A 27,535-nucleotide genomic window follows, 5' to 3' on the forward strand; every position below is an offset into this window, starting at 1 on the left:
TATTCCCGGGGGGGGGGGGAGCAGTATATCAATAGTAGCAGCAAAGAGTAGCAATCGGCCAGTCTATCAGCCGCCGTCCTTTGTTTTATCAAGAGAGCAAGGCAGCTGCTAGTAGGGCCAACTTTCCAGAGGAGGAGCGAGGTCAGCTCCGTCTGCAGCAAGCCCTGTTCACCCCACAGAGAGTGGTGTGCGAATTGTGCCACGTGGCTTACTGATAAGGCAGGAGGCCACTTAACCACTGCCAGAAAGCACTTGCCTTTTCTCCCCTTTCTGCTTAGAGTCCGCGAAGGGCTGGAAGGAGAAAATGAGGGTTCCCTGGCTTCTGCTTCTCCTTGGCCTGGCCTATCCGTCTCTCTCTACGGCAGAAGGTGGCATTGGGCCATCGGAGAGGAATCCAAAGAAAGCCAAAGTCCCCGGCATCAAAGAGGAGGGTAATGTCCTACTCCTGAAGAAGAGCAACTTTGACAGGGCCCTGAATGAGACCAAGTACCTCTTGGTGGAGTTCTGTAAGTACTGCCTGTTTCAAAATGCCTGGTCGGATACGCAGGGCTGCCCAGCACACTCAGGGATGTTTTGTAAAGCATAGAGAGTGCCTGTTTTCTCAGAAGTTAGTTCCATGGTCTGGCTCGATCCGCAGCAGGAAGGAAGTCAGCGGGGAAAGGGCTGTGCATTAATGCAAACGTCCTTCAGACTTCTTGTGCAGGCAGCCGGGAGGGTGCAGAGGGGGAGGGGGGCATTTTCACATCTCTGCCCTCAGCGGAACATAGGAAGCAGCCCAATACTGAGCCTGATCTTTGGTCCATCCATCTCCGCATTGTCTACACCAGGCATCCCCAAATTGCGGCCCTCCAGATGTTGCTGAACTACAACTCCCAGCATCCCTAGACACAATTTTTTGTGGCTGGGTATGCTGGAAGTTGTAGTTCAGCAACATCTGGAGGGCCGCAGTTTGGAGATGCCTGGTCTACACTGACTGGCAGTGGCTCTCCAAGGATTCAGCCCTACCTGGAGATGCTGCCAGGGATTGAAGCTGGGACCTTCTGCATGCAAAGCAGACACTCTGCCACTGAGTCACTGCCCAGTCCCCAAAATTGCATACATAGGAACTTAGGAAGCTGCCTTATACTGAGTCAGACCATTGGTCCACAAGCTCCATATTGTCTACACTGACTGGCAGCAGCTTGTCCAAGATTTCAGGCAGGAGTCTCTCTCAGCCCTACCTGGAGATGCTGCCAGGGATTTAATCTGGGACCCTTTTCATGTAAGCCTGCAGATGCTCTCCCACTGAGCTTTGGCCCCATTCCCTAAGGGGAATATCTTACAGCTATCACATGTAGTTACCATCCAAATGCAAACCAAGGATGACCCTGCTTAGCATTGGGAGCAGTTCATGTTGCATTCCACAAGACCAGCTCTCCACCCCATGCTGCAAAAGACCTTTCAGCTTGCATATGGACCTGGGGGCTACATGACCCTCAGGGGCATATTCATGCAAGCAGAAAGGACTTTTCAGCACGGGCAGATACATGAAAACCCCTCCCGCTTTCACACCCACTCAGCCGTACACAAAGCCTTCACCACAGGGAGGCTCTTTGCAAATGCACAAACCTTCTCCCACTGACTTCTTGCTGCGTATCATGTTGTCCACTGTGTCCAAGAGGCAGCCTTTGTTGATTTAACAGCTGGCTTTTAGCCGATTCCATTTAAATATGTGCAGCTGTCTAAACCCAGAGGCACAATATTTTTAAAGTGATGCTTCAAATCTGACAGATGTTCTCTATGAGCAGAAAAGTTTGCAAACCATGTGTTGAGAAAAGCGCACACACTACATCTGTAAAACAAGTGGAAACACTTGGGAAGCTGCAACCAGACGCTATTGCAGTTTCCTAGCTTATGTGCATCCCAGCCACACCAGGGCAGAAAACAAATCTGACCTCAAGATCCTGGGGAAGGGGCCTTCCTGAAGTATGATAACTTACATTTTAATTACCCAAAAGGACTGTCCTGCATGAAGAAGGGAAATAATCTTATTAGAGTCTTGTTTTGTTTTTAACCATTTGGGCATCTGAAATATGATAAACCGCCACAGTAGGAGTGAAGATGATGGTGTGTGTGTGTGTGTTTTTTTTTTTTTTTAAGGTGAATGAATCCAATGGGCATTGCTGAAGATACAGAGTTTGAAGAATATGAACACTATGCATGTATCTGCAGACATGTTTAGATTCCGTGTTCTCCGTATCTAAGAAAAGAGGGGCACTTTAGTGTGAAACAGTCACAGTACGGTTCTGCTATGGGGAGGGGGCCAGGTTGTTAGATGCCCTCTTCCTTGGCCTCAGGTGTTTCTGCAGCTACTCCAGTGGCTGTTCAGGTGGACAGAAGGGGATGTAGCACCTGCAAGCTGGGGCTGGGAGCGGGAGAGCTGGTATTGTGGCAACTGGAGGCTTTACACACAGGGCTTTTACTCCAAATCTCCTCCAGAATGGAGTGGGCCAGTCCACAGATTAGCTGCATTTACCCCGAAGTCGCTGCAGGCTATCTGGGACCAGGACAGACAGGACTCGGTTCCCCCCCCAATGGAGGCTGCGCATTCTGGCTTAGCCCAAAGTATGTCCAGCTTTTAAAATCCTCTATTTTCAGCAGCTTAAAAAACAAACAAACAATCCGAGGTTTCTGTTATGCCCCCAGTTTCTCTGTGAGGTTTGGAGTGGCCATTGGCAGTAATTCAGCATTTTTCAAAGCTCAATGAAGGGGAGTTTGACAGCTGTGTTGGGAAGGGTCTGCTCTGAATGATTTGCAGTTGCAAGCGCTGGGGGTGGGGCGGTGGGGGTTGTGGCAGGTTGGCGAAATTCTGTGGAGGGAGTCCAGAAGGAGAGGGGGAGGGAGAAATTCCTGAGTCCAACGCTTATAGCTTTACATATGCAGATCTAACCTGCGCCCTTTGTGTCTGAGCTGATGCCATCGGCTGCATTTTTCTTCATGACAGAGAAAAAGGAATGATTTCTACTTTAAACTTCCCTGCCTCTTAAATGTGGAGATCCGCCCCCCCCACTGCCCTGCAATATTTTTCACAACATCAAGCCACTGAAACTACCACCTTTGTCTTCAAAGATGTCTCCTGGGCACTCAGGCAAATGCTGGCAACCCTGCGTGGGGGTGGGGGGAGATTGGTACGGAACTTAGAAGATGCATTATTTGCCAAGCCTGCAAATCTCCATGTTGGTGCACATATCAAGTGCCCCCAGATGCCCCCCAAGTGCTAAGGTTAAGCTGAACCTACCTCCAGACTTGCTCAGTGAAGGCGGAAGACCTGGTCGGTACCCCTCCGGGGAACTGGCAAAGGCTCCGTCTCAGCTCCTGCTGAACTTTGAGCCTGTTTCATTTCGTTCCGGTCTGTTCTGTACAAGTGAAAACGAGAGGTTACTCAGCCGAGTAGTTGGGAAGGACAGGGCCAGCTGTGCGAGCATGCGTCATCGCAGCGGGTCAAAGTCCTGCTTGGCTACGGAACGAGGCCTTGGAAGCAGAGCTGGGCTGTGCGGTCTGCAGGAACCTGCCGTGCAAGTGAACAAAAGAAGGAGACGAGCCGTTGAGAGAGGAGCAGGCATGGCCCACATCCCGCGCCTTTGTGGACCATGCCCGTGTTCTTCACTGTAAGGCCTGGGGGGGGGGTTCGGGGGGAGTGGTGGCCTCCATCAGCCCTAAGTGCACCTCCCTGACTCGTGGTTTGTTTTTGTTTGTTTGTTTAATCATATTTTTATACCGTCTGATGTGTACCTCTCTAGGCGGTATACAAAATTTAAAATATTTCAAAGTCAACACATTAAAATACACGAAACACAATAAAACAATAGCATTAAACAGTTATTAAAACAAATTATTAAAATTATAATTAAAAGCTTGCAAGAAAAGGAGAGTCCTGAGGGTCTTCCTGAAAACAAACAGAGAAGGAGACACTCTTATTTCAGAAGGGAGCGTATTCCAAAGCCCTGGGGCAGCCACAGAGAAGGCCCTGTCTTGTGTGGAGCTTTGGTCAGAGCTGAATACTCTGCATGCTGCCTCTGGCACTACCATTCCCACCATGCAGTGCTGTGCTGTGCCCACCGCCAAGGGGCTTATTTAAGGGAAACAGAGCTCTCTCGCGCCCCTGCACCATCTTGGGAGGCATGGACCGAGTGCTGGGAAGTGGAGCCCTTCCCAGTCCTTGCCTCCTAGAGCTCTTGAGAGAGCCCTCTGCCTCTCCTCACTCACTCACACACACACACACACCCAGCACTGAGGAAAGTGCAGTACTGTGCAGAGATCCGTCCACTGAGAAATGGCTCTCAAATGGAAGCTAGCTTGATTCCTGCAATGCACTCTAGTCTACGCGGGGCTGCCATTGGTCCAGAATGCCACACCAGACTGGCCTCCAGGGCTGCCCAGAGAAACCAGATCACTCCAGTTCTATAAGGCCTACCTGGCTCCCGAGACGTTTCCAGGCAAAAGACAACGTGGTGTTGGTTGCAGGGGCGTATCTAGGGTGGGGCAGGCAGGGCGCCACTTGAAGGAGGGGCGCCATTTTTAATTTTTTTTTAAATGGCTTCTGAAAACAAATGGCCACCGTGCATGCTCAAATGGCCTCTGAGAGGCCATAGGCCATGCCAGGCCTCACAGGGGCCATTTGAGTATGTGTGGTGGCCATTTTCTTTTCAGCGGCCATTTAAAAAAAAAACTTTAAAATGGCCACCACATATGCTGAAATGGTCCCTGTGAGGCCCTAGAGGCCAGCGGGGGGCAGAGGAAACCTTTGCAGACCTCCATGGCCTTTAGGAAGCCCCCCAAAAGGGCTACAGGTAACTTTTTTTAAAATTAATATAATATAAGTCACTGTACACATATTCAGATATGTGACTTGTATGTGACCTTCAGACTTTTATTTTTCGGCTGATATTATGGTAAAGTTATCTGAAAGATGAGTGTCAGATGTTTGGACAGGGGCGCAATTTCAGTGCTTGCCCTAGGCGCTGTTTTCCCTAGATACGCCTCTGGTTGGTTGTTACACTTATAAAGTCCTTAACAGCTCAGGCCCCGGATACTTAAGAGAGCCCCTCCTTTGTCCTAAACCCTACGGCCGACTGAGATCTTCAGGAGGGGTCTCTTTGCAGTGGCCACCAATTTGCTTGGTGGTGAGTTTGACTCAGAGCTGGGCTTTCAGGAGCATAGAGAGAGATTAGGGTGGGACAGAAGTGAAGGAGGCCCCCCCCCACCGTGGTGTGCTTGCTAGAGGAGAAGTGTAAGGAAGGACACGGTGAAGAGCCAGAGCCAAACTCCACCTAGGGCACCCAGTGGGCTGGCCCCAGGGGGGTTGGCACCATAGGCGCAGTTTGCTAGGTGGAGTTTGTTGCTGCCCACCCACACCCAGCAGCCGGGAAGCGCTCAGCCCTGGCTTTAACGTGAGCCACACAGACCAGCAAGCAGCTTCACGAGGTCCAGTAACCAGCTCGCATAGATGGCCGGTGAATGACCAGCCTACACTGGTTTGAGGATCCAGTGGGAGAGAGTTCCCAGTCTATTATGGGGGGTGAAACACTAACCCTTCAGAGATGAGAAGATGGTGCTGTTAATTGGGAAATAATTCCGCCCGAGGCTGTTTCTGAGGCCGGCAGCTCATCTTCCAGAGAGGGAGGGCAGCTGATGAGTCTAGCTCTTGACTGGGGGCTCATTGAGGTGCAAGGAGCAAAGACGATGGTGCACTTTGGGGGTGTGGGATGTGCAGGCCCTTTGGGGAGCAGGCTGCAGGGTGACATCTTGCACCGCTGTACAGTACTTTGGGGTGCAACACAAGAGGGGGAGAGAGAATCATGGGCAGGGCTACATCCTGGCACGGTGTATCCGCCCCTCAAGAATGGGTGCCCCAGGCAAGCACCTAGGTGTGCCTGCCAAGTGGACTGGCCAGCCCTGGGCGCCAAACCCCTTGGGCTGTGCTTGTTCCTTGTGCACGTGGCTTTAGTGATGTGTCCAAGTCAGCCTTGCGCCTGGATGTGCTTTGTGGAGCGGGCACCTTCTCAGTCGCTCTGACCTTGTGAGACCCAAGGTGGACTCCATCCTAATTAGTCTATGGGAATCTGAGGTCTCGTGTTTTGAGTTATTTCCTCTGCTGAATGCCACAGAAGACATTAGATGGAATAATTAGTGGGGAAAGGAGGTTGCTGGCTATGGCACTGAAGCGGCTGGTGGCGGCGGCTAGTTAGAGGATGATTAATGGTGAGATCATGATAATTATGATGAAAATGAATGTATCAGGGATGGTAACTGATCAGCAAGTTGAGAAGAAAAGATTAAACTCTTCCACCCATTTATCAAAAAGTCTAATGAAAGTGATTGGCCATCCACGGGGACAGTTAGGTAACACTGTCTTCCAGAAATATGACAGAAGTTTATGCATTTCTACATTTAGGTCTTTAAGATGAAAGTTGAGATGCTTTAAATTTGCATGCGTGCTCTAAGAAGCATGGGAACTGCAAGTTAAGGTGCGCATCTTAACATCTGCACCACATAAGCTGTAAAGAGTCTCTTATACTATTCTCTGTACAGTCCTGTATACAATTTATTTCATTTCATTTCATTTCATTATTTATCATATTTTTATACCACCTGATATATACATCTCTAGGTAGTGTACAAAATTTAAAAACAATATAAAAGTCGCAGATTAAAATCCAAAACACACAATAAAAAAGAACAGCAAAAACGTTATTAAAACAAATGATTAAAATTAATTCTAATTAAAAGCCTGCAAAAACAGGTATACTATGCTGGCTTTAGAAATGAGGAGCAGGAGCATTGCTAGCATGTGACTGGGGGAGCTGCACCGGTTGAATGTCTGTCTGGATGCAGCCCTCCCTAGCCCAATATCCAGTTGAAATACCAAGGGAAAGTGTGAGTGCATGGAGCCTCATTAAAACCAGGACAAAGTAAAAAGGGGTACAAAGTCTTTACGGCTTAAATTGTGCAGACGTTAAGGTGGGGGTCTTAACTTGCCATTTCTATGCTTTTTAGAGCACGAGTGAAGATTCTGAGGGTCTTAACTCTCACCTTCAACCAAAGGTTTGTGGATAACTGAATAGATTCTATTTCTGCACAGGGCGTGGGGGGAGAGAGGTCTTGCTCCCACTCAGGCTGTGCAGCTAGGGGAGAGGGGGCCTGTGCTTGCCCCTCTCCCTAACGGCCCCTTGGAGTGAGGGAGATAATGAAGACCTCAAGGAGGGGTGGGGCTGGGGGGCCCTCAGGAGCTGGGCCCCCAGGTTCTTTGAACACATCCGCTCAATGATAGCAACACCCCGTCCTACTCCCCACCACACATCAGTGAGACTCACCGGGAAGAGGTTTGCGGGGGGGGGAGCGGGCTTAGCCACAAAGGAGCAGGCAGGAAGCCCTGGGGGGCCAGATCAGCTGCCCACACGACTACCGGCTCCGTTACGCAGCCGCTGGGGGCTGCAAGGATCGGGGGCCACGCGGCCCCCGGAAGTTCCAGGATGCCCCGCGCAAGCACACGGGGCATCCTGGAGAGACCCCCGAGCCCGGGAGACTGCTTGCAGCCTCCTGGCTGTGGGTCTCCTCGTGTGTTGTCGTGGCACGGAGCTGCACCACAGGACCAAAAAACCCAGGTTAGCGGAGCCCTCGCTCTGCTCACCTGGTCTAAGGGGAGGGGGAATTAGCCGGGTTTGCTGCCGGGAGCCGCAGGGGCAGCACACGACCCACCAAAAAGCGGGCTGGGCTCTCTTAGCCCGCTTTTTGGTGGTTGTGAGAATGGCCTCCATGAATCAATCCTTCTTCAGCCAGCCAAGCCAATGGCATGTTATCGCCTTGGGGTTATCTTTTTAACGAAAGGTGGTATATAAATGCAAAAATAAAATAAAATAAAATAAATAAATAAATAAATTATACAGCCTTTGGACAACAGCAAGAAGAAAATGCAGTTCATCCTTTCCATCTTCAAAAACCAATCAACGATTGGGAGGGCAAAATTTGCCATAGACATTGTAACAGAAGCATCATCGTCATTCAACAAACAACAGAGTTTAGCAATATCAAAAAAAAGATTCCATTGGTGTAAGGTATCTTAAATATGTAAGGCTTACTAAATGTTTGGTTTAAACTGGTTGCCATGGATGATCGGTGACTTGCAAAACTGTGTGTTTTAGAACAAAGAGTTAAAGATCTCTGGTTCCGATCCAGCTTTAACACAGTCAGATATTATTTTCCCAGTTAAGAGGGGCCTCATGTAAGAAGAACCAGACTGAAGCCAGGACAACCATGGCTGATTTAGCCTTTGATCATAACAAAAACAGGCAAGCTAAAAGCTCATTGTGGGCCACATCCATGTAAACCTATCATTTGATCCAGTCCACCGAATCATGGGAAGAGCTGTACCTTTGGTGACCTCCCGTCTGAACTGCACCAGTGCCTAGAGAAGTGATCTTTCTTATCTGGGTTTGCAGATATTGCTCTCTCTGGGCCCTCCCAGACTTTGACGACAGAATTTGCTAAAGCAGCCGAAGAGCTTAGAAAGGAAGCTGTAGCCATCCGCTTTGGCAAAGTGGACGTGACAGATCAGAAAGACTTGAAAAAGGAATTCAACATCCAGGAATATCCGACCCTGAAGTTTTTTGTAGATGGCGACAGGGAAAATCCCATTGACTGCAAAGGTAACAACTTCATTTGTTAGCCCCCCATAACAAATTGTTCTCTGAGCAGCGATGCTTATTGACACAATTTATATGCCACATCTGGAAAGATTGTTCAGCCCTGTGCAAATATTGACTATCAATTTAATTTAAAAAATGATTTCAGGGTCATTCCACAGATTATTGAACAGCCTGTTTAATTAACAGGTGTCAGAAATGCATTGTGTCTGCGTGTGTGCATGTGCAGCCTTCGAAACACCGCAGTCAAGCTTTCCCCACTTGACAAAAGAAAGAATCCTGTTAAGGGAGCAAAGAGGCACCTTTTAAAGTGGCCATTCTCTTATATTTAGCAAGGGGAGAGCAACTGGCCCTATCCGTCCCCAGCACAGCCTCCCTTCAGTGACTGTTGCTAGTGGCAACTTTATGCTTCTTTTGAGTGTGTGAGCCTTTTGGGGAGAGGGGAGCAACCTTTATTACTTTTCTCTATGTAAACTGCTCTGGGAACTTTGCTGAAAAGTCAGAGAGGCAGGAGTTCCCCCAGCCCTGTCGGGAGATGCTGCCAGGGATTGAACCAGGGACCTACTGCAAGCCATGCAGAGCAGACGCTCTCCTGCTGAGCTACACCCGGGCCGGCTGGGCTCCTTGGCCCTCCTTGGCACCCCTTCGGTACTGAGCTCTTGCACCACTTCTGTGTATTTTTCTTTTATCCCAGGAGTTAGAGAAGCCTCTGCCTTTGTTACGTGGGTGAAAAGAAGAATCGGAGCCAGCACCGTCCTCATTAACAGCACAGAGCAGGCGAAAGCCTTTGTCGGTCCTGAGGATTTGGCAGTGGTTGGCTTTTTTAAGGTAAACGGCTGCAGCATTAAAGGACATTGTCCCTGCATCCAGACTGGCTCCAGGTAGTCTTAATTTCTAGTTAGCTCCAACTGCAGTGTGTCTCATGGGAGAGAAAGAGAGAGAGATTCCTCACGGCCACACATTTAAATTGTTAAACTGTTTTAACCTTTTATATTTGTTTTAATTTTTTAAATAACAATAGCAATAGCAATAGCACTTACATTTATATACCGCTTTATAGCCAGAGCTCTCTAAGCGGTTTACAATGATTTAGCATATTGCCCCCCCAACATTCTGGGTACTCTGGGTAACAATAATGTCATTGTTAACGGCCCAGAGATGAACGTTTGGGCAGTATATAAGTTAAACAAACAAACAAACAAACAAATAAATAAATAAATACCAGTGATGTGCCATAAGAAGAGCCCTGCTGGATCAGGCCCCCCAAGGAGACCCATCTAGTTCAGCATCCTGTGTCCCACAGTAGCCCCTCAGATGCTGCTGGGAAGCTCCCACAACCCTGCGGGGAGGGCGGGGAAGCAAGCACCCAGCGGCTGCTTCATTCCCTGCTGGAAAGGCATGGGAACGGGCCCACGCAGCCCTCTGTTTCTGGCCTTGATGCAGCAGCCGGGCATGGGGTGGGGGGGCGGGGGGCCAGCGGTCCGGGGAGGAGCTGCCATGGCTGCTGCTGGTGAGAGGCTGACCTGACGCCCCGGCTGGAGGAATCTCCTTCTTATCTGGCTGCTGCTGATTGTTCTGGGTTAGAAGAGGGAGTGGATGAGGCTTCTTTCAACTGTGGAGAGTGGAGAGTTTTTCAAGCTAGTGCCAGACAATGTGACTGTATTGTCTGACACACTTGGCTGTAATGTCCTAGTCCGGTGGATGCCCAAACAAAAGGCAGAGAGAGGGAAATGCTTTGGGGTTGGGGTTTGGGGTTAGGGGTTGTTGTTGTTGTTTTTGCGGCTGGTGGGGAAGCACTTGCTTCTTCTTGGACGCACCCCGGTCAACAAGGGAGTCATGGGGGATCCAAGCTCTTCTGTTTTGTCTGGTCTCTTATCCCACAGAATCCAGCCCAGGAGTGATATAGGAGTGATGCTCCCCTCTTTTCTCACCAGGCACCCCAAGGAGAAGCAGTGGGCATCTTCTGTGAGGCTGCAAGAGACGTCCCGGAACTCCCGTTTGGCCTGACAGCCAGCGAAGAGGTCTTCACGCACTTTGGTGTCAGAGAAGACATGGTGGTCGTATTCCAAAAGGTATTCACATGCGAATAAATGGTACCACATGAAAGTACTGGTCTATACGCCTGCTCCGCAGCTCGTGAAAAGTACAGAGGTACTTCTCCATCATAAAGGGCCAGTGTGGTGTACTGGTTAGAGTGCTGGACTAGAACCGGGGAGACCTGAGTTCAAATCCCTGTTCAGCTAGGCAACTCACTGGGTGAGTCCGGGCCAGTCTCTTTTCTCTCAGCCTAATCGGATGACCTGCAAGCTCTCGTAATGAAAGTCAAGGAGCACAGTGAAAAATGGGACTAAATGTCAAGAAGACTAAACTAATGACAATGGGTACAGCAACCAGCCTCAGAGCTGACAATTAAGACATTGAAGTGGTGGAGAGCTTCTGTCTTTTTGGACTGCCCATCAACAGTCAAGGATCCAGCCGTCAAGAAACACGCCGCAGACTAGCACTTGGTAGGGTTGCAATGAAGGCCTTGGAAAGGATATGTAGATGTTGTGACGTGTCTATACCTACAAAGATTAGAATCGTTCAGACAATGGTTTTCCCTGTGACACTCAATGATAGAAAAAGTATTGACACTTTTGAACTTTGGTGCTGGAGAAGACTTTTGAGGATACCAAGGACAGCCAGGAAAACAAAGGAATGGATCATAGAACAAATCAATCCAGAATTTTCAATCGAGACACAAATGACCAGGCTCAAACTCTCCTACTTGGGACACATGATGCGAAGACCCAGCACCCTTGAGAAGTCCATCATGCTGGGGAAAGTGGAAGGAAAGAGAAGAAGAGGACGACCAGCAGCAAGGTGGATGGACTCGATCACAACAGCAATGAATGCACCACTGAGAGACCTCAAAGACCAAACTGAAGACAGATCATCCTGGAGTGAATCTATCTCTGTGGTCGCTAAGAATCGACACAGACTTGATGGCACTTCATCAATCAATCGATCAATCACTCAATCAACCTCACAGGTGTCAAGGTCTTGACCGGACTTGGCTGCACGCTGTCGACATATAGTTTGACGAGTGTTGTTTTTCAGCAGTGAGTAGCCGACTGACGACGTGATTTATAGTGCAAGCCACGAGAGCTCCCAGCTGGCAGGGATTTAAGGCTTATCAGCCCTCTGCAAGAGGCGTTTGCTTTTCCTAAGAGTCTCCAATTGATCCCTGCGTCTCGTGACATGCCGCTGTTGGGGGGTCAGCGGGGGTTGGTTGCATAGCTCTTCTTCCGATTGGTCTTTCACGATTTCTGCTGCCTCAGGTTGTTGTGCCTGCTCAGAGCCATTATCCACAGCTGTTTCATGAACACTGACAGCCGGGCCCTGCCCCTCAGACACTCCTGCATCGCCTGGAAAGTTGACAGCTTCCCCTTCCTCCTCGCTGTCGGAGAGCGAGGGCGTGACAACAGGATTGTTGTAAGGATAAACATAACCTTGTACACCACTCTGGGCTCCTTGGAGGAAGAACGATGGGATGGAAATGTAAACATAAATAGATAAAGCCCATTCTCACGACCAACCTCTGGGAAGGAGGGATGTCCGGCCAGGGTCCAAGCTCCCCATGTGCCCTGGATAAACAGCCTTGTGTCGGCACACCTTGAGGGAGGAGGGCAGGAAAGTGACCTTTGCTAGTCGCGATCTGGCGAGGACGGTAGTGGCCCGCCCACATGGTTGACCCACCAGCCTTGTGTCAAGGGCGGAGGAAGACCACGCCCCGCTGCCGCTGCTTCTGCCCCCTCCTACCTGGTTCGCTGGCACATGGCTGTTCTGCGGGAGCTGTGTCGGCTGGATGCTCCTCCTGGCCCAGTTTTTGATGGCAAGGACCAGCCCCCTCTTTCTGTAGACAGCCTTTGACAGCCTTGTGAGATGCATTTTAAGGCAGGAGTCCGGTCGGCCGCTCACCCATTACCCAAGGCAAGGTGGTGGGCACTGGGAGTCTCCATGCAATGGAGGGTAGTATTGTAGTTGTAAGAATGTGTGAACCAAACCATATCTAATGTTTTTTAATTGTGGAAATGAACCCAAATGGCGATTTGCTTTCATGTTAAATCTACACTTTCTTATGTTGAAGGGGAAACCGGTCCATAACGAAGCATCTGAGGAAGGCAAACTGAACAAAGTCGAGCTTACAAGATTAATAAAAACTTTTACCATGGACTTAGTGATAGAATATAATCTTGAGGTATGCATTGCTTTTTAAAGCCAAAAGTGTGGGAGCTCAAACTGGGGGAGCTTTATAGCTTTTGACCTATGGAGAGCTGGCCTTGTGGGAGCAAGCAAGCACGACTGGTCCCCTTCGCTAAGCAGGGTCTGCCCTGGTTGCATATGAATGGGAGACTTGATGTGTGAGCAGCATGGTCAGAGATTCCCCTCAGGGGATGGAGCCGCTCCAGGAAAAGCTGATGGTTCCAAGTTCCCTCCCTGGCAGCATCTCTAAGATAGGACTGAGAGAGACTCCTGCTTGCAACCTTGGAGAAGCTGCTGCCAGTCTGTGAAGACAATACTGAGCTAGATAGACCAAGGGTCTGACTCAGTATATGGCAGCTGCCTATGTTCCTATGACCTAGTGAAAGGGCAATTCTTTGGGTAACAGAATCAGGCATATTACTACTTTTTCAGTGTCTGTAAAGTTAAGGTTGTGCTGTCGACTCCTGGTGACCACAGAGCCATAGCCATAAGCAAATTTTCAAATACATACTATATACTGTATACTCACTGGCAAGAGAACATCTCCTACTATAAAACCATATTTTTACAAAACCTTTTAATATTATAGATAGCATCTGAAATATGCAAAATACGTCCATAGCAGAATCAGAATTTTTGACATAATTTCTGATTCTGTTACTGGTGTATTTTGCATGTTTCCGATGCTATCTATAACATTAAAGGGTTTTGTAAAAACATGGCCTTATAGTAGGAGCTGTTTTCTCTCTCTCTCTCTCTCTCTCTCTCTCTCTCTCTCTCTCTATATATATATATATATATATATGAATTTGCTTATGGCTACAGTCATTAAGAAGTAGTAACATACCAATTCTATTATCCTTGGATTTGCCCCAAAGTCCTACTTCTCTAAGTCCAGAAATATACAGGCAATTCTCGTTGCTCATGCTGCAGGAAATGCACTCTGCATATGCACAGTATTACTCTCTCCTCTGCTATTTACATATTCCTGGTAATTAGGCCCTCCTGGGACTTGTCTCTGCCAAGCCTCGCCTGAAATTAAGCTCTGGGTGGGTACACACAGGTTGCAGAATGAAGAGATTAATCATTGATGGCTATCGCATGCCAGAGATAAGACAACCAAAGAAAAAAGCCCAGCCTCGTCTGCTCCTGTCTCTTTGCAAAGGATTGATCTGCAAAAAGCAGCAGGTGAAATTTTTAGCCTGGAGCTAAACAAGGTCACAGCTAATTGCAGATCAAAATGCTGCTCAGTGACAGCTCCAGGGTCTGTTCAAAAAGCCCTCAGTCCTTTCAAGAGGCGTGTCTAATATCAGGAACACGGATTGCTCACTTGCTCTGGCGGGAAGATGGCACAGTTGGTGGGTGTAGCACTGGGCAAAGATTGTTGCCCCTTAGTGATGCTGCAACAGCGGGTGGTGGGCAGGGACGGAACAAAGTTGAAGCGGGCCCTGCTGGGACAAAAAGTGAAGGTGGGCCCCTCAGCCACCACCCCCACTTCTTCACTTCCCCCCTCCCGTATCTCTGCTGAAGCAGACCTGTAAGGACGTGGTGAAAAACAACCCCGCCATGCCCTTTCTCTCGCTCCTTTGCAAATAATATTACCAACTTTCCCTCAGTGCTGAGCCTATCAGTCAGGCTGAGGGAGGGGTAGGCTGAACCTGAGCACTAGCCAGGCAGTCAGGTGGAGAGGAGGAGGGTGGGAGGGGTGCTGCCTGATACTCTGCCACCCCCAGAGAGGATTTGTCTTCCTTGAAGCCAAGATGGGTTCTCAGATCAGGACCCCATCAGGCATTCTCCTTTTCAGCCATGCTGAGGGAGAGGGCTGAACCTGAGTACCAGTCAGCCAATCAGAAAGAGGCAGGGAGGGATGCTGCCTGATACTCCTCTTCCCTCCCCACCTGGAGAAGATACCTCCCACTTGAAGCCAAGAGGAGTCCTCTGATTAGGAGCCAGCAGTGATTTGGGGAGGCCAGCAAGTGAACTTCCTCAGGAGTCCAGAGATATTTGTCCCCTCTTGTTCAGTTATAGTTACATCCCGGAGGGAGAACAGACATCTGTATCTTCTGCTCTGAAGATTCTACAAGTCAAGCATCTTTGGGCTTGTTTTTCCTGGAAAACGGAGCCTTTGGCCTCTATGGGAGTTTTCTGATTGATTGATTGTTTGTTTGTTTCCCAGACATCTGTGAAGATTTTTGATGTCCCTGTAGAAAACCACATTGTTCTGTTCATGCCGAAGAATTCAGATGCATTCAGTGAGGCTTATGAAAATTATGTGGCTGCTGCCCTGGAATTCAGAGGGAAGGTTGGTATCCTGCAGCTTACAGCAAATTCAGTTCCTCCACTTTGCAAATGTCAAATGACAAAGTCATACTGCTATAATTGGCCCCTCAACACACTCCTTTCCAAATGCAGTGATGTTTCCCTCTTACCTTGTTAGAAATGGACAAGAAATGGACAGGAGGAAAAGGCAGGCGAGGGTGGAGAGAAGGACCTGAGGATGGAATATGTCATTTTGCAGATATGGATACTGGGCTCTTCCAGGTCAGGGACAGTATGCCAGTTGCAGGGAAGCCACGGGGGAGAGAGGTTATGCATTCCCTAGGAACGTAGGAAGCTGCCTTTTACTGAGTCAGACCCCTGGTCCGTCTAGCTCAGTATTGTCCACACTGACTGGCAGCAGCTCTCCAAGGTTCCAGGCAGGAGTCTTTCCCAGCCCTCTCTTGAGAGGCTGCCAGGGAGGGAACCTGGGACCTTCTGCACACCAAGCAGATGTTCTACCTTGGAGAGCCACTGCCAGTCAGTACAGACAACGCTGAGCTAGATAGACGACTGGCTGGACTCGGCATACAGCGGCTTTCTGTGTTTGATGGGGCTGTAGCTCACAGGCAGAGCATTTGCTTTGCAGACAGGAGGTCCCAGATGCAAACCCCAGGAGCAGCTCCAGGGAGGGCTGGGAAAGACTCCTGCCTGGAACCTCGAAGAGCCGCTGCCAGTCAGAGTAGACCACTCTGGGCGAGATGGACCAGTGGTCTGACTCAGTAGAAGGCAGCTTCCCAGGTTCCTGAGTGTGTAAGGGATCCCATTAATCTGACTCCGAATGCCTTCAGGTCCGTAGCAAAGGTGTGTCCATCAGCCTCTAAGTTCAGCGGAGTAGAGTTTCTGCTACCTTTTTTCATTCTTCAGATCATGTTCATCTTCGTGGATACCGATGAAACCAGAAATGGCCGTGTGATCGAATACTTCCGTGTCATGGAGGTGGAGGTGCCTGCCATTCAGATCTTGAACTTGACCAACGATGCCCGATACAAGATGCCAGCTGAGGAGGTGACCACCGAGAATGTGCGAAGCTTTTGCCAGAGCTACTTAGGAGGAACAGCAAAGGTATGCTCTCCGTCTGGTAGACACTGGCAAACAACTCACCAGCTTCACTGGAATTCTTCTTTTGACAGTGGGCATTTCCAGACAGAGGACTATTCCACTTGAAAATGGAAGCAGTTGAGTTTGTCTACTCTCTGCCCAGATTACACAGCTCCCTTTCACACAACATAGCAGCGTATTTCCATGGGCTGTTCACATACTTACTTCCTCCATGTGCTGGGAAGTCCGTGATGAAAACCACATCCACCATTAGCACCCAACCTCAGTATATGTGGGGGGCAGGGGCGGGGAGGGAATGGAGAAAAAAGGGTTAAACCCACATATCCAGGAGTCGGAAGTGGCCGGAAATGACCTTGAGGTCATACATGGTTATAAAAATAACCATGTACACTGCTCTGAACTCTCAGAGGAAAAACGGAATATACGCATGAAAATTAAATAAATAAATAAATAAATAAATTTCCGGCTGCCATTTTGATTGCCAGAGAGATCAGGAGCCATTTTATGGCTCAAATCGGAGCGGGGGGGGGTGCAATTTTGGGGCAATTTTTGGCCCCGTGGGCGAGGGTGCAGCACAGCAGGATATGGTGGGGCACCTTGTGGGGCCATTTGGGGGTGATGGGGCAAAACCCATCATTTTCAGCCGATTTTGGGCTGATTTTTGGCCAACCCCCCAATTCTCAACTCCCCCGGTTCCCCCCTGACCCTAACCCCCCAATTCCCATTGCCCTAATACCCCATTATTCACAGATTTGCTATCTGCCCTCCCTCCGGAGAACGGAACCCCCACAAATAATGGGGTTCTCCTGCAGTTTAATTTCATCATGGATTTCCCACACATGACCAGCAGGTGGCACTGCACATGGAGGAAGTAAGTGGTGTGAACAGCAAATTCATAAGTGCAAATATGTTGTGCGGAAGTGAGCCGTGTAATCTGGACAAAAAGATGAATGGAACATCGGAAGCTGCCTTATACCAAGTCAGACGGTTGGTCCATCTAGCTAAGGATTCAATGATCTCCAATTAGGAATCGAAAGGGGCAGTGTGACTCTGTTGATCCTTTTGGATCTCTCGGCAGCTTTTGATACCATCGACCATGGTCTCCTTTTGGGGCGCCTGAAGGGGCTGGGAGTGGGTGGCACTGCTTTATAGTGGTTCCACTCCTACCAGGTTCCAGATGGTGTCGCTTGGATATTGTTGCTCTTTAAAACAAGAGCTCCATACTGTCTCCAATGCTTTTTAACATCTACATGGAACCGCTGGGAGAGATCATCAGGGGATTTGGTGCAGGTGTTATCAATATGCTGATGACACTCAGATCTATTTCTCCATGTCAACTTCATCAGGAAATGGCCTAACTTCCCTAAATTCCTGCCTGGAGGCGGTAATGGGCTGGATGAGTTCTTCAGTTCTTCGACAGAACCACAATCTAATGATGCCAGCAGATTTGCATTTGGACAATTTCTGGAAGCTGACTCCCCAGTTTATAATTCCTGTCCCCTTACAAGCTGGCAAGGCAGACTACGGTAGGGAAGAAAGAAGGGGTGAGGGGTTAGCACCCTCTAACCATATTTGTCTTTTAAAATTGGGCCCCTCTCACTTTACCTGTGATTGTGGTTGAAATATACAGGTCTGCTGCTATCACATTTTAAGTTTGTTGGTTTATTGTAATGGCTGACATATCGAGCAAGGACATGCCAGGTGCAGCAAGAGAGAACTTCCCAACTGACTGCACTGGTGCAGCAGGGAATCGGACATTTTTTGTGCTCGCCCCTTTCTAGGAACACTGCTGAGCCACTCAAAAATACGTCCTTGAAGGTTGTATAGTCCTTAGGGACATCATTTCGGGTAGCACAGAGGGCTCCCTGGAGAAGGGCAGGGCGTCAGAAATTAGGGCTTCCTTGCTATACTGGTGCAGTTAGTTGGGAAGCTCGGTTAGGCTGCTCTCTCACTGATTTAGTACGTCCTTGCCCCACGCATCAGCCAATATATTTATCGCTTTCTTCTCATTACTGATAACACAATGAAGTATTCAAACTGCCATAAAGGTCAAAATTAAACAGGACAGATAGTACAAACAGAACAAAGCAGCAGCGAGTAAAATGGCCAACACCTAAAATGTGCCTCTTAATCTGTGCAACGAAGCAGACAGATAACATTTTGCTGAAGCCAGAGGAAGCCTGCAGCCAGATGAGTCTCCCCACGTGCTTGTGGTGAAGCCTGCCACTGAGTCAGGCCAGCCTCTGAAATGAGCCCTGACCGTCTCCCTTCACTCCTTATCTGTCTTCCTCTCCTTAGCAACATTGGTCCAGTGAGGAAATCGCCGAAGGCTGGGACAAGAAGCCTGTTAAAGTGCTCGTTGGGAAAAACTTCGACAGGGTGGCCTTTAATAAGAAGAACCATGTCTTTGTAATGTTCTGTGAGTATCACTCAGGGTGCCTCCGATGAGGAGACTTCTGCGGTGGCGGAATCTTCGGAGTAAACAACCCCGCAAAAATTGTGCTCTGGTAGACAACAGATGGCATGGCCTAGCCAACCGCGATTAATTAGTGTGTGCATTTGTGTTTGGGGACAGGGTGGCTTCCCGGGCAAACTTCTTGTAATTAAAAATTTGCCTGCAAAGGGGAAAACAATTAGTTATAAACAAATTTGAGCATTTTCCAGCATTCCTGATAAAGAGGGTTGTCGGATTGGAGAGGGAGGGCTGGACAAATAAAGTTCTGTATTTGCAAGATGACATTTAAATCAAGTGCCCTAATTAATCTGCATGATGTCTAGAGGCGCCACAGACGCTTGCCAGCCTGTGGTCCTGGAACAAGCTTCCAAGAAGCGCTAATGTGGATCTCAGTAGAGGGGCAAGTGTGAGAAAAGGGACCTCTCTCCGCCTCAAATTGAAATCCTAGCAAGAGAAGAATATGCAGAGACTTATTTTGTTACCTCTATTTGTAGAGCTGCCCCTGGGGAAACTGGGGTGGGGTAAAAAGATACAGTAAGAACATAGGAAGCTGCCCTAGACTGAGTCAGACCCTTGCTTCATCTAGCTCAGTATTGTCTACACAGACTGGCAGCAGCTTCTCCAAAGTTGTGGGCAGGACTCTCTCAACCTCGTCTTGGAGATGCTGCCAGGGAGGGAACTCGGAGCCTTCTGCATGCAAGCAGGCTGGCCTCTTCCACTGAGCGACAGCAGCCCCATCCCCTCAGAGGAATATCTTGTAGTGCTCACATGTCGTTTCCCATTCAAAGGCAAACCATGAGACAATACATTTGTGACCTTTACTATTTTTCAAGAGGGGGCCACTTTGGCAGCAGCAGCAGCAGCAACAACAACAACAACAACAACTCCTCCACATGAGAGCCATTTCCCACTGTGCTGACCTCTGCACAGTACTGTGCTTTTCTCAGTGTTTGGTGGGGGGTGGCTTTTGGAGAGATGGATCCCTCTCTCCAAACTCTTGGAGGAAAGCCCAGGGAAGGGCTCCTCTTCCCAGCACTCTGTGCATGCCTTTGAGGCCTGTGCAGGGGCTCAAGAGGGCTCCCTTTCCCTTAAAGAGAACCCACCGCGGTAGATAGATCAAGGGCTTGACTCGGCAGAAGGCAGCTTCCGCCATCTTGGAAGTCCTGGTCCTCATCAGGTTTGGGTTTGAACTGCCTTTACTCAGAAGTATGGAAAAGGAATTCTGCACAAAGCAAAGACCACTCTTTTAAAATAAATCCCACCCACCCCCACTTCTGCCACCAATTTTACTTCACAGATGCACCCTGGTCGGGTGCCTGCCAGAAACTGGCACCAATTTGGGAAGAGCTTGGCAAAATGTACGAGAACCGCAAGAACATCGTGATTGCCAAGATAGACTGCACAGCCAATGAAATCCTGTTGGTCAACCTGGAGCGCTACCCATTCTTCAGGTTATTTCCTGCAGGATCTGAAACCGAGGTGAGTTTTTTCAATCTAGTGTCATAAAGCTGGGAGAGACCTTGAAGGTCTTCTAATCTGGACCAAAGCACTGCTGAGTACAGGGATCTACTACAGGCTCCATGACCATTAGGATACTAATGAGACCTATCTGATTTTTATCCCACCATTCCTCCAAAGAGCTCAAGCAGATACCCATCCCACCATCATATAGAAACATAGGAACATAGGGAGCTGCCAATACTGAGTCAGACCCTTGGTCCATCTTGTAGCTCAGTATTGTCTACACAGACTGGCAGCGGCTTCTCCAAGGTTGCAGGCAGGAGTCTCTCTCAGCCCTAGCTTGGAGATGCTGCCAGGGAGGGAACTTGGAATCTTCCGCATGCAAGCAGGCAGGTGCTCTTCCCAGAGTGGCCCCATCCCCGAAGGGGGATATCTTACAGTGCTCACACTTCTAGTCTCCCATTCATATGCAACCAGGGCAGACTCTGCTTAGCTAAGGGGACAAGTCATGCTTGCTACCACACGACCAGCTCTCCTCCCCAAGAGCACCATCATATCCTCAGAACAGCCTTCCAAAGAGGTTAGGAACATAGGAACATGCCTTATACCAAGTCAAACCATTGGTTCATGTAGTTCAGGATTGTCTACACAGACTGGCAGCGGCTTCTCCAAGGTTGTAGGCAGGAGTCTCTCTCAGCCCTCTATCTTGGAGATGCTGCCAGGGGGTGAATCTGGGACCTTCTGTTTGCCAAGCAGATGCTCAGTCACTGAGTTACGTCCTCCATGTTAGGTGGGCAGAGTGAGATTGGCCCACGTCAGCCAGTAAATGAATGAGAATTTTAAACTCAGAGCTCTAAACCACTGTAAAGGCAACACCACAGCGACTGCCCCATATATGAGCAGGTCCATCAGAAGCATAAAAACTGCCCTGGGTCAATTCTATAAGGCCTGGGAGCAACTACCTTTCGGGTACTTTCTCAAGAAAGAGATTTCTGGTGAAATGCAGAACAGTTCACTTATTATTCCAGTGTTGTCCAATGTTTGGAGAGAGCTGATGGTCATAAATCACAGCAATGGCTACCAGCCTTTTCAACGGGTACTACTTGAAATTGAAAATACAAGGCAAAAAAGCATTTGTTCCAAAAGAATTTAACAAAATGCACAAGAGGACATTAGTGACACATTTCACGCCACCTCAGTGCACAGGGCTGTTGCTTGGTTCATTAAAACCTGGGCATGCACAACCAGCAATCTGTGTTGGCAGCAAACAGAGCACCTGCTTAAGAGCTTAAATGAGGACAAATGTCTCTGAATGTAATTTATGTGTGGGGAATCAGGGGTGGGGGTGGGGGGAGGGGAATGGAAATCTGAGTAATGTCTTAATTATAAAAGAGTGCCATTGAATTGAATTACTTGGCTCCAGAGGTGATGTTCTCGTTTCAATTAGATTATCTATCTGGATGGTGGAATACAACCATTTATTTAATGCAGTTCCTCCCCCCTCCTTTAAGTTGGTGATTTCCTTTGTTGCAAGCGTATGTCCATCACTTTGAAAAGCGGAAAGAATGGTGGGATATTGCAGTGTGTATCCAAGTGCCAATCAGGAAGACGTTTCTCCCCACTCTCCCCCGCCACCCCACACACCCAGAAACATCAGAAAGCCTTGCACGTAATATCAGAGTGAGGCAACGCAGCCAGCTAATTTGTGTATTAAAAGGGATGTTCTTGAGACCATTTCAGAGATCACGGCTCTCCCCTGGTCTGAGCCCCAGAGCCTGGTCAGAAGTAGGGATGTGCGTTTCGTTTCGGATACAAAATGTTTTGTGCACAAAACAGGCCATTTCGGCTGTTTTGTAGACAAGACAGAACACCCAATGCTCAAAACAGAAAATTTTGTAGCCAAAACAAAACCTCCCTGTTTCGGATACAAAACATTTTGTTGTTTGGGCTGTTTCGGAACTCCATTTTGAAATCGCTTGTTATTCCTTTTAAGGAAATTTCAGGGTAAAATTTACCCTCATTGGCCAGTGGGGCAGTGTGCACACTGCATGGGACAGTGTGCATTTCACTGTTGTTGTTTCACACTGTTGTGTGTAGATCAATTGCATTTTGGTGGGGTGGGGTGGATGTGCATGACCTTTGGAAATCTGCCTGGTTCTTTGCAAACCTCTGCTGTTGTTGATGTGTGATGTTGATGTTATTCCAGGTAGATTCAGGGCAGAAAGGGGGCTTTGGGGGCAGAAGAGTGGGTCAGGTGGTAGCGCCCCAATGGGTACCTGCTGCCACCCAGATTCCAAAGGAATTGGAAAGAGGGCTGATTTTTAAAAGAATTTTTGAAGTTGACATGTCTTTGGGGCAGATTTGGGGCAGAAAGGGGGTCTGAGGGGCAAAACAGTGGGTTGGGTTGCCCCAAGGGGTGCCTGCCACAACCCAGATTCCAAAGGAATAGGGCAAAGGGCTGATTTCTTAGGAATTCTTGGATCTTTAAGGTTTCCCCCCATAGGGAATAATGGAGGTTTCAGCAGACCCATAACTCCACCTGGGGGGGGCACTGGGGTAGCCGGGAGTGAGTGGTGTTGTAGTGCACATAGGGTGCCAACCACCGCCATGGGTTGCTAACCCATGGGGTGCTGGGTTCTGTTGTTTCTGAGGTGTTCTGAGTGTAGATTCTCTGGTAGCATATGAGATTTTCAACAGCAAACCATGAATCCATTCTCATATGCTAACAGAGAATCTGCACTCAAAACATCTCAAAAACAACATAACCCAGTTCCCCGTGGGTTAGCAACCCATGGGGGTGGTTGGCACCCTCTATGCGCTACACTACCACTCGCTCTGGGCCACCCTGGTGCCCCCCAAGTGCAGTTATGGGGCTGCTGAAACCTCCATCATTCCCTATGGGGAAGAACCTTAAAGATGCGTAAACGCCATTCAATCTTTACAAATCAGCCCTCTGCCCAATTCCTTTGAAATAATCCTGGCAGCTTCCTTACCCCCACTGGGCACTACCACCCACCCAACTCTGCTCTGGGCCGCCCCTTTCCACCCAACGTGAACCTATACTTTTGCTGAAACCTCCATTATTCCCTATGGGAAAAATCTTAAACTTCAAAAACTCACCAAAAATCAGCCCTTTGCCCAGTTCCTCTGAAATGTGGGTGGTAGCTTCCACCCATTGGGCACTACCACCCCCACCCACTAGTTTTGCCCTGGGGCCATTTTTTAAAATCCAAAACGTTTCAGATTCGGATTTTGCAATTTCAAACAAAGAACAAAATTGGGGTGTTTCGGATTCGGGCCAAAAACAAAACAGAAAAAAACCAAAATGCACAACCCTAGTCAGAAGCAGGGCTGCACACAGCCTCGGCCCTCCAGCTGTTTGGGGGCCACATCAAGGTTGAGCAGCCGTGGTCTAAGGGCATATGACGCAGCTGCCTTGCTGGAGCTAAGCAGGTCTTGGTGTGGTCAGGGCCTGGATGGGAGACCCACAAATGCCACCCTTGAGATGGGACAGGGCAGTGGGAGAGCATCTGCTAGGCAAGGAAGAGGTCCCAGGTTAAATCCCTGGCAGCATCTCCGGGGAGGGAGACGCAGGGAGAGGCTCCTGCCTGGAACCTTGGAGAGCCGCTGCCAGTCAGAGCAGACCAATGCTGAGCTGGATGGGTCAATGGCCTGACTGCATAGTGTCTCTGGCTTTTTAAAAATAGGAACATAGGAAGCTGTCTTACGCCGAGTCAGACCCTTGGTCCATCTAGCTGAGTATTGTCTACACACTGACTGGCAGCAGCTTCTCCAAGGTCTCAGGCAAGAGTCTCTCCCAGCCATCCCTGGAGATGCTGCTGTCAGGGATTGAGCCTGGGAGGGCCTTCTGCATGCAAGCAGATGCTCTGCCACTGAGCTATGGCCCATCCCCTCAGGGGAATATCTTACAGAGCTCACACATGTAGTCCCCCATCCAAATGCAAACCATGGCAGACCCTGCTTAGCAAAAGGGACAATTTATGCTTGCTACCACATGAGTGCCTCTCCTCCCTAGTAGGGAGGGAAATCCTGCCGGAACACTGCTTCTTAACTTGCTTTTGGGACCTGCTTTCACGTCCACAGAAGCCCTGGGGTGTGCCATTATGGAGATGCTATCCTTTGTACCCTGGCAGTGTATGTGAAAGTGGTTCTATGTCTATGCAAAACCATCCTCAGCAGTAGGTGGCACCGAAGGGCAGGGACTGGCCCAAGAGCAGTCAGGGGTTGAGCAGGGTCTTTATACCACCTTTCCATATGGATTTCCCAAAGAGGAGTGCAATGTCTGAAACAGTATCAATACCATTAAGTGTTGTGCTCTGCTTACCGTAAGGCTGGCCCTGGTCTAAGGACATACGCAGGCCACATTCACGTGTAACACAGAACCGCCGGTCCAATGGACCTGTGTTGCGCTCTCCCCTCCCCCTGCTCTCCTGTCCGAATTTGGACATAACGGAGAGCTTCCTCTCTGCAGTCAGCGAGACTGCGGGGGTGGGGAGGGGGGGACTGGCTGTGTGGGCTTCCTTCTTGCATGAAGGACAGCCTGCACAGCCAATCACAGCTAGAGTTGAGGGAGGAGTTTTGTCCCTCAACTCCAGTTCCCAGGGACACAGCAGGCAGTTCTGCATTTGGACGCAACTCAGGCTATGTCCAACTTAGGGTTGCTGCGACAAAACTCACTACAACCTGGGGGTTCAGATTGGAGTAGCAAATCTGAAATCTCGGGTCCATCGCTATGCCAAACCCTCTTTGCCTGCATTCAGACATGACTCTCGCAGAACCTCTGGCCCCTTGAACTGCAGTTCTGCGTCATGTGCGAATGCAGCCACAGGGAAAGCAATGTCCAGATTTGGCCCTGGTTGGATGAGGCTGCTGCGAGATTGCAGAAGCTTCTGTATTGCGCTAACCTCTCGCCCTTGCCTGCTTCTGTTTCTGTCACCAGGTCGTCCCATACAAAGGGGAACACAGCCTTGATGCATTTGCTAGCTTCCTAGAAGAACAAATCAAGGCAAGGAAGAAGGTAAGGGATACTTCTGGTGTGTCTTGCTCATCTTGAACTGTGTGACATCATAGCAAAACATCAGCTCACAGTGAAGCGACCACACGCCTCTGCTTTCTCATAATCGGGTTAATGCATCAGATTTCCCTTCATGTGCAAAGGGCTTCATCTCCCCACTCCAGACTTATTCCAATGCTGCATTTTTACAGGTGCACAGGTTTCTGTGTAAATGGATGTACATGCATTCATTTTAAAAGTGGAACTGGTGATTTCTTAAAACCCTGGCTTTCGCTTGCTGCTTTTGCGGGGCGAGGGGCGGGGTTCTGCTATTTATGGATTTCTTGCCTGTTTTGATTTTTGTAAATCACTTTATGTCCAGAATCCAAACACCTTAAATCGGCGGTTTCCAACCAGGGGTACATGGGGTACTTTTAAGGCTTATAAGAGCTTCTGTCCCCCCACAACTTTAATCTCCCCCCCCCCATGCTGTCCCTGCATCCCTGAGGTGCCAGGTAAGCCTGGCTAGCGTGTGGTTCACTGCCTTGAGGAGCCTTCACCATGCAGCTCCCTTGTACAACTTGGTTTTTTACTGGTTGTAGGTAAAGGCGTCCTCAAAGACCCACAAGGAAGACCTTCTAACGAAAGAGGAAGAAATCGCACAGAAAGAGGAGCTTTAAAGCAGAAAGAATGCCGGTTTCTCAAGGATGGCTGCGGATTGTTCAGGAGGATTTCAAACTGACGATGAGATTTTAAGAAGGCCTGCAAATAAAGGAAGGCCAAACAGCCCATTGGCTTGGCTGTGTGTGATTTGGCTTTTCACCGATAGGTGGTTTGCAACAGACTGGAACAACCTCTCCGGTCCTTGAACAGTGTTCCATTCTAGCTTCCGTCTTGCTGCTTACAGAAGCAAGCTTGGGAAAGCAGTCCGGAGTGGCCAATGGGAAGTCCCGCTAGATTTGGGGTGACCCGCAGCTATGTCGGTGTTGACAAAATCTGACGCAAAGAAAAACTAAGGGGGGCAAACCCCCCCCCCCATGTTAGTCAGTTGGATAGTCAATGTGAGCCAATGCTCAGAGGGCAGTTCCACACACAAGCAGGTGGGTGGATCTGAGGGGACAGCTGAGTGGCGGGAGGTGTGTGGGGAAGGAGGCCTTGAGCCAAAGGAGTGGGCAGTTTCTCAGCTGGAAGACGACGCCTCCCTCAAGACTGTCACAAGCCCTTCTGCTTCTGAGGGGGGAAACGGTCAAATAGTCTCCACCGGAGAACATGCTGACACTCTGTGGCTCCCTCACTAGCTTGGTAACCCTGAAGGGGCAGAAGTCTGACACCGTCCATCTCTTGGTGTTTGGAAGTTCTGCCCTCCCAGGTGCTGGCGGGCAAGTTCTGAGGGGATTTCCTCACCACTCCCCAGCTTTATGGGGGCCCTCTGGAGGTCCAGATAAGCACAATGAGACTGAACAAGAGAAACAGGCCTTAGCCCACCCTGAAGCAGTTTCACAGAACTCCAGAACTGAGCGCCAGTGGCACCACGTCCAGCCCCACCCCTCCCCAAGCACCCCCCACCCCTACAATAATAATAATAAATTGCACATGAAGTAAGGCCCAAATTAGAGACGGGAACGGCTGTCGTCGCCGCTACCCTTCTGTTTCCCCGCCCTGCTGTGTTCGCACTCAGCCTCCGGCTCAGGTAACACACGCACCCCAGCAGTACATGGCCACGCGTTGCCCATGCTCCTATCTGTCTATTTTTCATGCTCCTAAGGAGAAGGGTTTTTAAAACTGCCCTTTTTGAGAAACTCAATCACGTTCCTTCCATGCACTGTGGTTTTTCTCCAGTAAGGCTAAATGATTCGTTTTCACAGAAGCTTGCACCACTTAAGAGCTTCAAACACATATTGAGAAACTTGATGTTTAAGAGCTTTCCTGGCTCTCGTCCACCATATCTTTTAACATCCATTTCCCCAGGAATTTGTAGTGGCTGACATGATGTGCAGGCTGGCTCTCCAGGGACCAGCATGATGGCAAGAAGGGTCCCCACCTCCCCAGGGTGTCCTCTGTTATGCCGGACGGGAGAAACCACAGTCAGGCTTCTTGCACAACCACACGACTCTCTAGCAGCGCCACAGATCACTCCCGTCCCCATAGAGGCAGAGGCCGGGTCGGACCCTGGTGACAGCCAGCAAACAAAAGTGCTGTTTTATTCTTGTAGGGAACATCCCCATCAAGTGAGCCAGTGGTCAAAAGTGCTTTACTCTCCTTCCAGAATTGCATCTATTTAATTTGTTTATATAGCTTCAT

At 49.2% G+C, this 27,535-nt stretch overlaps 2 protein-coding genes across 5 annotated transcripts in view; one reads left to right on the plus strand and one right to left on the minus strand.

Moving 5' to 3' along the window:
* LOC128336756 (acyl-coenzyme A synthetase ACSM5, mitochondrial-like) overlaps positions 1–27,535 on the minus strand; it is a 149,930-nt gene that overhangs the window by 21,998 nt on the left and 100,397 nt on the right. For 2 of the 4 annotated variants that reach the window (XR_008312071.1, XM_053276859.1), the window contains exon 3: positions 3,278–3,395. The gene's annotated coding sequence lies outside the window, so the exon portion shown is untranslated. Of the gene's footprint in view, positions 1–3,277; positions 3,415–27,535 lie in introns of those variants that run through there. The other 2 variants (XM_053276858.1, XM_053276861.1) reach the window with 2 other exon arrangements.
* On the plus strand, positions 157–26,023 carry PDILT (protein disulfide isomerase like, testis expressed). The gene is made up of 11 exons (XM_053276862.1): positions 157–506; positions 8,478–8,684; positions 9,376–9,509; positions 10,616–10,753; positions 12,811–12,921; positions 15,103–15,228; positions 16,110–16,307; positions 18,603–18,723; positions 20,057–20,238; positions 25,181–25,258; positions 25,837–26,023. Exons 1-11 carry the CDS (start codon positions 305–307, stop codon positions 25,912–25,914), a joined length of 1,575 nt encoding a protein of 524 aa, XP_053132837.1. The 5' UTR covers positions 157–304; the 3' UTR covers positions 25,915–26,023.

Source organism: Hemicordylus capensis, chromosome 13, assembly GCF_027244095.1.
Source record: "Hemicordylus capensis ecotype Gifberg chromosome 13, rHemCap1.1.pri, whole genome shotgun sequence".
Taxonomy (NCBI): Eukaryota; Metazoa; Chordata; class Lepidosauria; order Squamata; family Cordylidae; genus Hemicordylus; species Hemicordylus capensis.